This window comes from Lepidochelys olivacea, assembly GCF_965140295.1.
Source record: "Lepidochelys olivacea isolate rLepOli2 genome assembly, chromosome: 3".
Classification (NCBI taxonomy): Eukaryota; Metazoa; Chordata; order Testudines; family Cheloniidae; genus Lepidochelys; species Lepidochelys olivacea.
The window spans coordinates 158,033,064-158,045,586 of NC_140413.1; the positions used below are offsets into that span (position 1 = coordinate 158,033,064).

Sequence of the window (12,523 nt, forward strand, 5' to 3'; positions counted from 1 at the left end):
GATAGAAAAGAATGCAGAAATCAAGGAATTCTTTTCTCACTGCCTATTTCTATCCAATCATCCTTTAGATTTTACAGTGCCCATTGTGCTAATTAAGAAAGTACTGTATAGTTTTTGACATTCATTTTTAAAATTTGTATAGTTCACACATTTTAATTTTAATTTTTTTTTCTGGTGATCAATGACCACGAGGACTCATCCATAATCACTAAAAGGCTGTGGACTGTTGGGTACTAAGCTGTAGCTCTGAAAAGTTATTACAGTACTTAGGCTAGAAATTCTTGATTCCGAGGGTCAAAGTGTTAAGATTCTTCTGTAATGCTATCCAAAACTGTCATTAAAACATGGCTTTGGTTCTTCTGAATAACATGTTATTCTCAGTCTTTTCCTGCTTGATTTAGCATGCAAAACTATAAAAAACACATGTAGAGAGTTGCTTTCCACCTTTACATTTGTTCATCTTTTCCTAAAATTTAACTCTTTCTTAAAATGACAGGCCCTTTTAGAGCTTTCAAGTCAATATTCTTCTTCAAAATGAGTTTTTTCTGGTGAGCAAGGTGATGTAATAGAATGCAGCTGCATAAGAAAATCTGGGAGGTAAATGGGAGTGTAAAGGCATGAATCTTGCACCGTTATTGAAGAGGATATTACAACATTTGGAGTACCCCTCTCCACCCCCCCATAGTGATTGCAATTGTGTGGCCTCATGATATCTTAGGGTTTGTACACACTAATGCTTACTTCAATATAACTTAAGTCGCTCAGGGGTATGGAAAAGCCACCCCGAGTGACGTAACTTACACTGACCTAAGCGCTGGTGTGAACAGCGCTATGTCAACAGGAGATACTCTCCTGCCAACATTAGCTACTGTCCCTCAGTGAGGTGGAGTAATTATGCTGATGGGAGAGCTCTCTTCTGTCAGCATAGAGTGTCTGCAGAAGCAGCACTACAGCGGCTCAGTACATCTGTACAGTCTAGTGTAGACTAGCCCCTAGTGTTAGTACACGGAGGATCAGAGCTCAAGGCTTGAGCTTGGTATGTTGTTTCTGGGCTGGCAGGAGCTAGAAGCACTGTGAAGGAAGCATGTTCAGTCCATTGATGGAGTTTGAGCATCCTATTGTGTCATTCTTTCCAGCAACAACTCTGAGTGACATTCCTTCTAGGAGAATCACTAGGCTATCTCAGGAGTTGGACTGACAGACTGCAGAGAGGGAGAACAAGTTGACTCAAGAGGTAGGGAAAGTAAAGGGAAGAATACAAGATGCTGTTCTGTGCATCTGACAGCATCTTTGGGAATCCTTAGGGAGAAAGAAAATAATGAACCAGCTTTTAATTTCCATAATAACCTTTAATGATACCACATTTGAATAAAAAGTCCTCTTGCTGCGAACTATTTGTATTTTTAGTTCAAAGCCAGATTTAGATTTTGCTATTTCATATTTAATCTTCAAATAAAGATCATTGTGGATCTGGTTAGTGAAATGGCAGCACTAACATTTGATGACTCAATACTATCCAGTAATGTTTTTCCAAATTGGTAGAATTCAGCTTACCCAGATGTTCTTTTATCTCCTAGGAGACAATGCCTCCACCAACACATACTGCATTTTCTGGTCACCATCTGCCATTTGTGGGTTTTACATATACAAGTAGCTGGTAAGTCAGAGTTCTTCAATTGTTAAAGTGTGGTGGATATATCAATGTGCTAAACTTCTGATCTGTTGTGTGCCACAAGTTTATGCAAACCTATAAAATAAAGAGCATGTAGAAACAACTGCACTTGGCTGTTGAGGAAAATGGTTTTATTAAGCAGATTATTATATGCTCAGTAGTTGTGTAGGACACATCTAAAATCAGACCCTGCCTGGAGCCAATTCTCTTAGGCCTGATCTACACCTAAAAGTTAGCTTGACTTCAGTTCATTGTTCAAAGATATGAAATATTCATGCCCCTGAGAAGTATAGTTAAGCCAACCTGTGCCCTGGTATAGATATTGCTAGGTTGACAGAAGAATTCTTCTATTGATCTAGCTACCACCTCCTAGATTTAGGAGTAGCAACGTAAAAACCCCTTCCTTCACTGTAGCAAATATCTACACTGCAGCGGTGAACTGCAGCAATGCCACTGTAGTGCAGACCTAGCTTCAGGCTATGTCTTCACTACACATCATTGGTGGTGACATGTAGTGTACCAGTAGCTACATGCTGTAATGAAAAGCAGGCTGTGTCAATGCTACAGTGTATAGCTATGCAGATAGTGAAAGACTCTGGCGGAGGGGAAGTGCTGGGGAAAGGCTTCAACAGCTCACTGCTGCTGGAACCTTTCACTGTGGCAAGGAAAAACTCTGGCAGGTGGGGAGACATGGGGAAAGGCTCAGCCTTTCCCCATTGCCGGAGTCTTGCCCTGCATCAAGGATGGGCTCCAGCAGCAGGGAGCTGTCAAAGCCTTTCCCTGCAGTAAGAAGAGGCTCTTCAGTGGTGGAGCTGCCGAAGCCTTTCCCCTCCCAGAGCCTTTCTCTGCTGGGGGGAGTCTTTTCCTGTGATGGGGAAAGACTCTAGTAGCAGGGAGGTAACAGGATGCTACATTGCTAAAAATAACAGTGTAGCGAGGGGGACAGTGCTTGGGTGAATATAGAGCACATAGGGTAGTGCTTGATTTGTGTCATGGCTAAGCCCTGGCACCTCTAGACTTGGCAGTTCTTAGCTCTGGCACCTCTGGGCTTCGTCCATCAGTCATGAAAGTAAAAATACTGCCTGAGCCCCAGCACCTCTTTCATTACAAATTCAGCGCTGGCATAGGGTACGTACTTGCATACATACTCACACCCTTCAGGCGTGTCTTTACTCTGCTTGCCTAAGCTATGCCTCACTGGCTACACTGCTGTTTATACCCGTGCTAGGAGGGCGTGTATGTATGTATTCTACATGCTGCTGAAAGAAGCATGCAGTGTAGACATACTTTATGGGTGCAATTTAGTCCTGTGCAGAGAGCCGGCACAAGGTTTGTGCCCCACATAAGGCCTATTTTAAGATCTTATTCTAGCTTCCAGCCAACATGTGAATTTCACCCTAAAAGACACACAGAGGTAAGATAAGATGCACTGGGAGACCCAGAGAAGGTATCAGCTTTAACTGTTTTTTAAATTATTTTCTTTCCTGTCCTTTCATGCCCCTTAAATATTAACGGAATCAAGAAGTTGTTTAACTATGTTGGCTAGAGTTTATAATTTTCTTAGAAGAAGCGAGCCTTTTGGAGGAACTGAAGAAGAGAGTAAGGTCTTCGTTCACTTTTTACTAGTAGTATCTGACATTAGCTACTGTTGAGATGAATGTGACAACTGTTGCAAGTTTTGAGTTTAACTTCGGTCAGTATTTACCTAGAGGTACAATAAATACTAGTGTACCAAAAAGCCAAGGCTCTGCCAAACGTGTGCTTAATGTTACTCACATGGGACGTTCCACTGACTTCAGATAAACTACTCATCTAAATAAAATTAAGCGTGTGCGTAAGTGCTTGCAAAATCAGGTTCCTAGCACTTTCATTATATAGTTACATACATGTCTTCATGAGAAGGATCTAGAAATGTCTCCATTTTAAATTCTGAAATTTCTTAATTGCCATTTTTTCAAAAACAAACATTACAAAGGGGAAATTAAGTTAGAAATCTGTGAAAAATTAATTACAGAGGAGACGACCAAAATACACTAATTTCCATCTAATAATAATACGTTAACAATTGATATCAAAGTACTAATGTTGGTTTCCCTAATTGTGTTGCTACAATGGTTAGAAAGTTCATTTTTTTTACTGTGATGGAAAAATTTAAAACAATCATTTACTGGTCTGGCCAACTGCTTTAATTTAATTTTATTTATTTTTCTAAAATTAACTAACATTTAAAATCCTATTTTCAGTGTGCTTTCAGACCGCAGTTGTCTAAGAATTACAGCTGGACCACCCTCTGTGGACCTTGATGCCAATGTTCAAAGGACTTTGGAGGATAGCTTAGCAACAGAAGCTTATGAGAGGAGAATAAGGCGCCTGGAGCAGGAAAAACTTGAACTCAGTAGAAAACTGCAAGGTAAAGCAATTAAAAAGACCATTTTGTCACTTTCTTTCAGTTGGATTAGGCTGTAGTTTTTGTGAAGTGCTTTTAATATTATGGAAAAAAATTAAAACTTGTTTCCTGGAATCCTTCCCATTGGAAATTAATCTGCTTCATTATTTCTGTTGATAAATGACATTAAATTTTTTTTTAATTCCTAAAGCATCCCATAAATGCCATTTACAATCTGTTGAATTCACTGAAGCCATGGGTTCGTTATTACTCCAGCTGTGGACACTACATACTTATAATCTGGGGGGTGGGAGGGGGGAGAATCTAGATTTGTGTATTTGGCACCTACTGAAGATGTGTTGGCACTTTGCAAGTGGAAATTGTATGATTTAAAGTCCCCATCCTACAAAAACATTTGCAAAGTTTGTTCTTAACTTTATGTATGCAAGTAATTCCACTGATGCCAGTGGGGATATTCACATGTGTAGGTCTTTACGGCATTGACCCTTAGTCTGTTTACAGAGAGGCAGGGAAAGCTATAATACAGAAATTAGTGTACAACCTCACAAAGCAAGGCTCATCTTTAAGTGTAAGGTACAGTATGTTGTTCTTTCTTCTTTAGAGGCATTCAAATGGTATGGATTGTTTGGATTTTCTGAAGTATCCCTTGTTTCTTTATTTTGTTCTCATTTCCCGCTTTTGTGAGCGCACACACATTATTGTAACCACAATTTAGGCACCAGTGTTTGAAAGCTTAACCAATGTGTTTGTTTAATATACCTCAGCAGACAGTCTTTTCATAGGTCCATAGAGTTTATAGCCAGAATGGACCATTAGATCATCTAGTCTGACAGGTCATTGATTTTCATCCAGTTACCCCTTTATTGAATCTAATAACTTGTCTTTGACTAAAGCATAACTTATGTTTGGCTAACACATATTTTCCAGAAAGGCATCCAATCTTGATTTGAAGACATCAAGAGATGGAGAATCTACCACTTCCCTGAGTAATTTGTTCCAGTGGTTAATCACTCTCACTGTTTAAATTTGTGCTTAATTTCTAATTTGAATTTGTCTGACTTCAGTTTCCAGCCATTGGTTCTTGTGATGCATTTCTTTGGTATATTAAAGAGCCCTTTAGTACCTTGTACTTTCTCCCCATGAATTGAACTTTTTAAGTCTTTCACTGTAAGGCAGCGGTTCTCCAAACTTCATTGCACCATGACCCCAGGAGGGAGGACCAAATACCGAGCCCGCCCAAGCCCCACGCCTGAGCTCTGTTGCCCCGGGCGAGGGGCCCAAAGCTGAAGCCCCAGGGCTTCTGCCCTGGGCTGGAGGCATGTAACATTAGCTTTGGGTGGTGGGGCTAGGGCTTCGGCTTCAGCCCCAGGAACTGGGGCTTGGGCTTCAGCCCCGGGCCCCAGAAAATCTAATACCAGCCTTGGTGACCCCATTAAAATGGGGTGGTGACCCACTTTGGGGTCCCAACCCACAGTTTGAGAACCCCTGCTGTAAGGCATTTTCTCCAGCCCTCATTTTTGTGGCTCGTTTCTGTATCCTCTCCAGTTTTTTCAATATATTTTTTAAAATTTGAATACCAATATCGATCTCACCAGTGCCACATACAGAGATAAAATAACCTCCTCCTTTTTATACATCAAATGACTTTATTAGCCCCTTTTGCCACACCATCACTCTGCGAGTTCATGTTCAGTTGCTTGTCCACTATGACTTCTAAATCCTTTCTGGCATCACTGTTTTCCAGGATATAGTTTCCGAGGTATGATCCACATTCTTTATTCCTAGATGTATCACTTTGCATTTGACTGTGTTAAAACACATTTTGCTTGAATGAGCCAAAACTCATCCCGGTTTGGCAAATTTTATCAGCAATTATTTTATATTTACTTCCAGATCATTGATGAAAAATGTAAATAGCATCAAGCTTAGTACTAATCCCTGTGGAGTCCCATTAGAAACAACACCATTCTGTGATTTCCCCATTAACTACTTTTTGAGATCTGTTAGTTAGCCAGTTCTTAATTCATTGACTGTGTTTTACTGATATTGTATAGTGCTAATTTGTTAATCAGAATGTTGTGTGATATTAAGTCAAATGCCTTACGGAAGTCTTAATATAGTACACCTATACAGTTGCCTTTATCAGCCAAACTTGTAATGTCATCAAAGAATGTAATCAGGTTTGTTTGACAAGACCTATTTTCCATAAAACCATGTTGACTGGCATTCATTATATTCCTATCTTTTAATTCTTTATCAATTGATTTCCAAATCAGCTTTTCCATTATTTTGGCCCAGATTTATGTCAGGTTAATGGGCCTGTAGTTTCCCAAGTCATTCTGCTTTTCTTTTTGAATAATGGCACAACATTAGCACTCTTCTAGTGTACTGGAATTTTCATGATATTCTAAGCGTTATTCATAATTAACATCAGAGGGCCAGAGATCTCCTCAGACAACTCTTTTAGGATTCTTGAATGCAAATTATCCAGGTTTTCTGAGGCAGGATGACCTGACCACCACAAAACACAGGGCCAGACAACGCTCCTCACCTCCCCTCAGAAAAGAGCTAGAGAGAATGCAGTGATAGACACAAAAGGGTGTTTAATTATCATCATCATCATTTGCACCCAAAATACTTCATTCCATTTCTCCACAGCTTTTTTACCTCCACAGTAAGTCCATCGTTTCCTGTGGAGGCAAGCCCCAGCCTCTGCCCAACTCTCCCCAAACCCAGTTTTTGCTCAGCGGGTGTTTGTTCAATCTCCTGCCCCTGATTCTTTTCCTTAGGCACGTCTAGATACAGCTCCAGTCTTCCAGAGCACTGCCTCATCCTTCTCTCTCCTCCTTGGATTGAGCTGGATCTAACTTATATAGGCCCACACCCCTTCCACTCCCAGCAGTCTTTGAGAGGACTACTAATTAGAGTCAGCTGCTTGGGTATTTTGTTTTTGGTTTCCTTCCCTCCCACCACCCCCATGTGACAGTTCACTCTGTCGCACCCTATTAGACTGGGTAACTTCCATTACTTCATCATCCCCATGTGATACAACCACACCGTCCTGTTTCTTTCCAGTACAGACCAAAAATATTAATTGAACACTCTGCCTTTTCTTCATGATTAACATTTTACCATCTTTTTTGTTCCTAGTATACTTTTAAAAAACTTCTTGTCCCTAGCCCTGCTATCTATGGATTTTTTTCCTGATGACGTTAGCTTTCCTTGTCAATTTTCTGAACATCATAACTTCTAATTTATATCAATTGTTATCTATTCCCCCTTTTTTCAATTTAGTATATATTGTTTTTTATTTATAATTTCTGTCTTCCCTCACCCCCAACCAGGATGGACTTTTAGTTGAAGATTGTGGAATCATGGCTTTTTAGCCATCTAATAAACTCTGCTTAAAAAATCTCCCAATTTTCATTTGCATTTTTTGTCTAAGCTTTTCCTCTCGATCAGTTTCACTCATAATTTTCTTGAGCTTTGGGAATTACCCCTTGTGAAGTACCAAGTATGTATATTACTGGTTGGACCTGTCTTCTGTTTGCCCATATTGAATGTAATCAGTTCATAATCACTGGTCCCTAGGCAACCACCAACTTTTGGTCCAGTGATTAATTCATCTTTATCGATTATAATGATGTCCCTCCCTCATGCTGGATGTAATATTTTCTGTGTTAGAAAATTATCTATAATTTTTAGAAACTCTGCTGATCTTTTACTAGTGGCTGCATGAAACCTCCAGCATGCATTTACCAAATTGAAGTGCCTTGTAACACCACAATTTCCCCTCCACACACATTAAAGACAGGTGTTTATGGAGTAACTCATCCTGATCTCTAATTTGATTTGATGGTCTGCTGGTTAACACATTGATCCATATGTATTAAAGATCCTGTGCTTCTGAGTTACCAATTACTTGTAATTGTGTCATTAGTGTAGAGTGTCACTTCTCCACCTGTGCTATCTTTCCTGAACAGTTTATAATCAATAATCAATGCTTTTGACATTCCAGTTAAAGCAGCTGGAATCAGTAAGGTCAAGTATGTAAAATTTCTTCTCTTCAGTATGAATTTTCAGTTCCTCCTGTTTTTTTCCAGTCTTCTACCATTGGTATAGAGACAATTTTGTGCAATTCTCTATTTATCAATAGTGTCACTTTCTTCTGACATCTTAAAGAGTATATTGGGGAAGTGTGGAAGGCTTATCTCATGGTACTCTTCTTTGTTTTTAGAATCTACCCAGACAGTCCAGGCTTTACAGTATTCAACTGTGGATGGTCCAATAACAGCAAGCAAAGATCTAGAAATTAAAAGCTTAAAAGAAGAAATTGAAAAGTTAAGAAAACAGGTAACCGGTAAGTCCCAAGTATTTACATACAATCTTCCAGTGGAAAAGATGCACTTACAAAGTTGTTATGAACAAGGAAAAAAACGACTGTTATTGAGAAAAACACTCCTTTTCAACCTAATGCTGATTTCATAAGATTGACAGCATCTACTTTTTGATGTCCCATCTTAAATTTACCATTCAGCAGTAATTACTGAGAAAAACATTTTCCTTCTCATTCTGTTACATTTATATGTCTGCCATTTTGTACACGTTTATCATTGAGGACCTGATTCACCTTTACTTATTATGCCCACTGTAACTCCTTTGACGTAAATTGAGTTATTCCTAATTTACCTGATTATGAATCAGGCCCTAAAATAGTAGCCGTGAAACCTCAACTCTAATTTGCATTGCTATAATTTTTTCTAACAGTGTTCTCAAGAACAGATTAAGTCTTTCACTTGCCTTAATTGTTGTAAATGTACAGCAGGTTTTTTTGCAAAGTCACAGGCATACGTGTATGCACAATAGTACTTCTTGCTGTCCCATCCCTTGCTGTATTATCGTATTTAAGCAATAAAGTGAAACTGGTAAACCCAAGAAGGGTGATTATATTGTGTCCTTCCAGCCTTAGCAAATTTTAAAAACTGGAAGGAAGCATATTTATATCACTTCATCCTTCTCGCTGAGTAATCTGGTGCCGTTGGAGCGTGCGGTAAATTCTTGAGTGAGTTAAATTTGGCACCTGATATTTCAAGCATAATGGGCTATGATCATAATTCTGATTATAATCATACTTGCTTTAAAATATGTTTAAAATCAACAGTGTGTCAGCCAGTATGCAGTCTCATAGTTTTCTTTACCATTTTAAAGTGCATCCAGCAGTTTGGCTGCAGTAGTGGAATGACATTAAAAGATAAGATTTTTGTTTTATCTGAAATATCCTAATGTGTAGGTACTTTTTTCTGAGAGTTTAGCTCTGCAGGAAGGCTTTTTCTGTCCAAAACAAGTGGAGACAAATGAATCAAATAACTATGACAACTGAGCCTTGTTGTGGGGGGAAGGTTAAAATTTCATATTGTGTAAAACACATATCCAGGTTTTAGGGATTAAGCATAAATTTATTAATAGTGCTCTGTTGCATGGAAAACACCACTTGTTCCAAGAAATGCGCCTGAGCTGAACTCTAGAATTCAGATCCATCTGTAAATACAGGGTTTTGAGATTGAGACCATGTGTCTGAAAAATGGAATCGCTTACAATTGCACTTGGTGAGTCATCGGCAGTGACAATGAGACATTCTAATGATCTGTCTGTGTCGAATTTGCAAAACATAAAAAAAATTTGCACATGAAAGATGATTGCTTTGAAACAGACAATGGAGATCTAGACAACTTTATTCCTCATGACATGTCTCTGCATCCTCCTCTGTCTTGGTTGTAAGGAGGTGGCTGTGAATAAAGTTTCTACATCCTGAAGTTTCCTAGTTTGGGACATGATGTCAAGTTGTTTGGCCCACATTTTGTCTAATCTCTTAAATGGGATAGTATGTAGGGTTAACCACTAGATCTTAATTTTTCTATTACATCTGCAGCTCCATCAGAAAGTCACTAAACTTTTTCATCATCTAATTCTTTTTAGCTTCATTTGACTTTAAAAAAGTAAGTTAACAAACACAGAGTTCTATGCATTGTTGCTGACACCTGTGAGGCTGGTGTGCAAAGAAAAAGGAACTATGTTGGCTTTGGCTTTATTAGAAATGCAGGTAAAAATAACTACTAACATGTACCATATGCACAAGGATTATGGGCCAAACAGCCACTTGTAAAACTAGCCCTTGAGAGGGTAGAATGAGCAGAAAATCTTTCAAATGTCCCAAAAGCTGCTGGATGGAGGAGGGCTGTGCCTATGAGTATGTCTAGACCTCAAGCTGGGGGTGTGATTCCCAGCTCAAGGAGACATACCCACACTAGCTCTCATCCAGCTGGTGCACTAAGAATAGAGTGTAGGTGTAGTAGCGCAAGTGGCAAAAGGCGCTGGCCTTCCCAAGTCAGAGAGGCTAGGTACATACACGGGCCAGCTAGGCCCTCCTGCCACTTGTGCTATCGCGGCTATGCTCTGTTTTTAGCACAGCAGCTTGGCAGAGCTGGACATTGCAGAGTAGCAGCCGTGTTAGTCTGTATTCGCAAAAAGAAAAGGAGTACTTGTGGCACCTTAGAGACTAACCAATTTATTTGAGCATAAGCTTTCGTGAGCTACAGCTCACTTCATCTGATTCATTCAGTGGAAAATACAGTGGGGAGATTTATATACACAGAGAACATGATACAACGGGTGTTACCATACACACTGTAACCAGAGTGATCACTTAAGGTGAGCTATTACCAGCAGGAGAGCGGGGCAGGAGGAACCTTTTGTAGTGATAATCAAGGTGGGCCATTTCCAGCAGTTGACAAGAATGTCAGAGGAACGGTGGGGGGGATAAACATGGGGAAATAATTTTACTTTGTGTAATGACCCATCCACTCCCAGTCTCTATTCAAGGCCCCCCACCCCACCCCCGTTCCTCAGACCACTAGGTTTTAGAGCCCAGCTCCAGCCTTTTTTAGCCCTGTATTATGAGCCTAAATTGGGTGACCCGAGCTCTGAGATTCTCTGCTGTGGGGATTTTTTGCAGTGTAGACATACCCTAAGGCACTCATGTGGAAGGCAGGAGAGGTGGCTGCCAGATTAAGAGGAGAGATTTGATTCCACATCTCCTACCTCCCAGATGAGTGTCTTAATCACCAAGCTATAGAATCATTCTTATTCTCTTGCCCATTGGCCCAGTGAATATTTATATAGTTATACAACGTAGAACAACTTCAGCAGGAGAGATTGGGAGTGGCTATAGGCTATTCTGGGATTAACCTGGTTCTCAGGGCATTTAACTGGGAGAGGAGAGACCCTTCCTTGCTCCAGTGAATATTTATATAAAGGACAGGAGAGACTGAGAGCAGAACTGAGAGCTGTTGACTAGTCTGAGGTGGTCCACTGGCATTCGTTCTGTGCTTCCCTTATCATCACTCCTCTCCCCAGATGTAAGAGTTTTTAGGCCTTTGCAGGGTTCCTGACAGAACTCTGTGCTCCTTTAGTAGCCTGCAGAGGACAGCTCCTGGTTCTCCATAACCCTTACATCTATGACACTAAACCCTCAAATTATTGCTGAATTTTCCAAGTAACTAGCTCATCTATGGGTTTTTCCACAAGAGGGAATGTTATGGCTCTAAATAAGTAGGGTAATATATTTCTTTGGCATGCTTCTTAGTCAGGGATATAAATAATTTACTGGCAACACAGTTAGTATAAATTTATAAATCTGTAGCATAAATTGAATAATTGATTTAATAGATTTAAATATGAAATCCACTCCTCTATTGGTCTGTGAAATTAAGTTACTTCGCTACCATCACCTCACAATACTTCCTATCTAACAAAGCTAAAACCTATCCTAAAGATATACATGAAGTAGTGGATGGCAAGGTGGGCAGATACGATCTTTTATTTTACCAACTTCTGTGGGTGAGAAAAATAAGCATTCGAGCTACACAGAGCTCCAGTAAAAGATACTATCTTACCCACCTTGTCTCTCTTAATGTCCTGGGATTGACATGGCTGCAACTACACTGCCTACAAGTATTGGGTGGGTGCATAAGTTGTAGCTGCAGAGTGGTAGCAGCAAAGCAGCTGCTGGAATTTTAATATTGTCCGTTTTTTTGCTGCCTGGTAAAGGGCAGAATTGCAACTAGAGTGGTCAATTAATTGTAGTTAACTCATTAACCCAGAAAAAATTAATTGCAATTAAAAAAATTCATCACAATTAATTGCAGCTTTAATCACACTATTAAACAATAGAATACCAATTGAAATGCATTGAATATTTTTGCATGTTTTTCTACATTTTCAAATATATTGTTTTCAATTACAACACAATACAAAGTGTACACTGCTTACTTTATATTATTATTTATGAATACGAATATCTGCACTGTAAAAATGATAAACCAAAGAAATAGTATTTTTCAGTACACCTCATACAAGTACCCTAGTGCAATCTCTTTATTGTGAAA

General features: G+C 39.5%; 1 protein-coding gene across 4 annotated transcripts in view; it reads left to right on the plus strand.

Moving 5' to 3' along the window:
- The window catches only part of CDC42BPA (CDC42 binding protein kinase alpha), a 319,972-nt gene that overhangs the window by 194,250 nt on the left and 113,199 nt on the right, over positions 1-12,523 (plus strand). For all 4 annotated transcript variants that reach the window (XM_084624867.1, XM_084624865.1, XM_084624866.1 and 1 more), the window contains exons 10-12: positions 1,578-1,657; positions 3,916-4,082; positions 8,317-8,439. In XM_084624867.1, the coding sequence (XP_084480993.1) occupies positions 1,578-1,657; positions 3,916-4,082; positions 8,317-8,439 (370 nt within the window). The remainder of the gene's footprint in view (positions 1-1,577; positions 1,658-3,915; positions 4,083-8,316; positions 8,440-12,523) is intronic.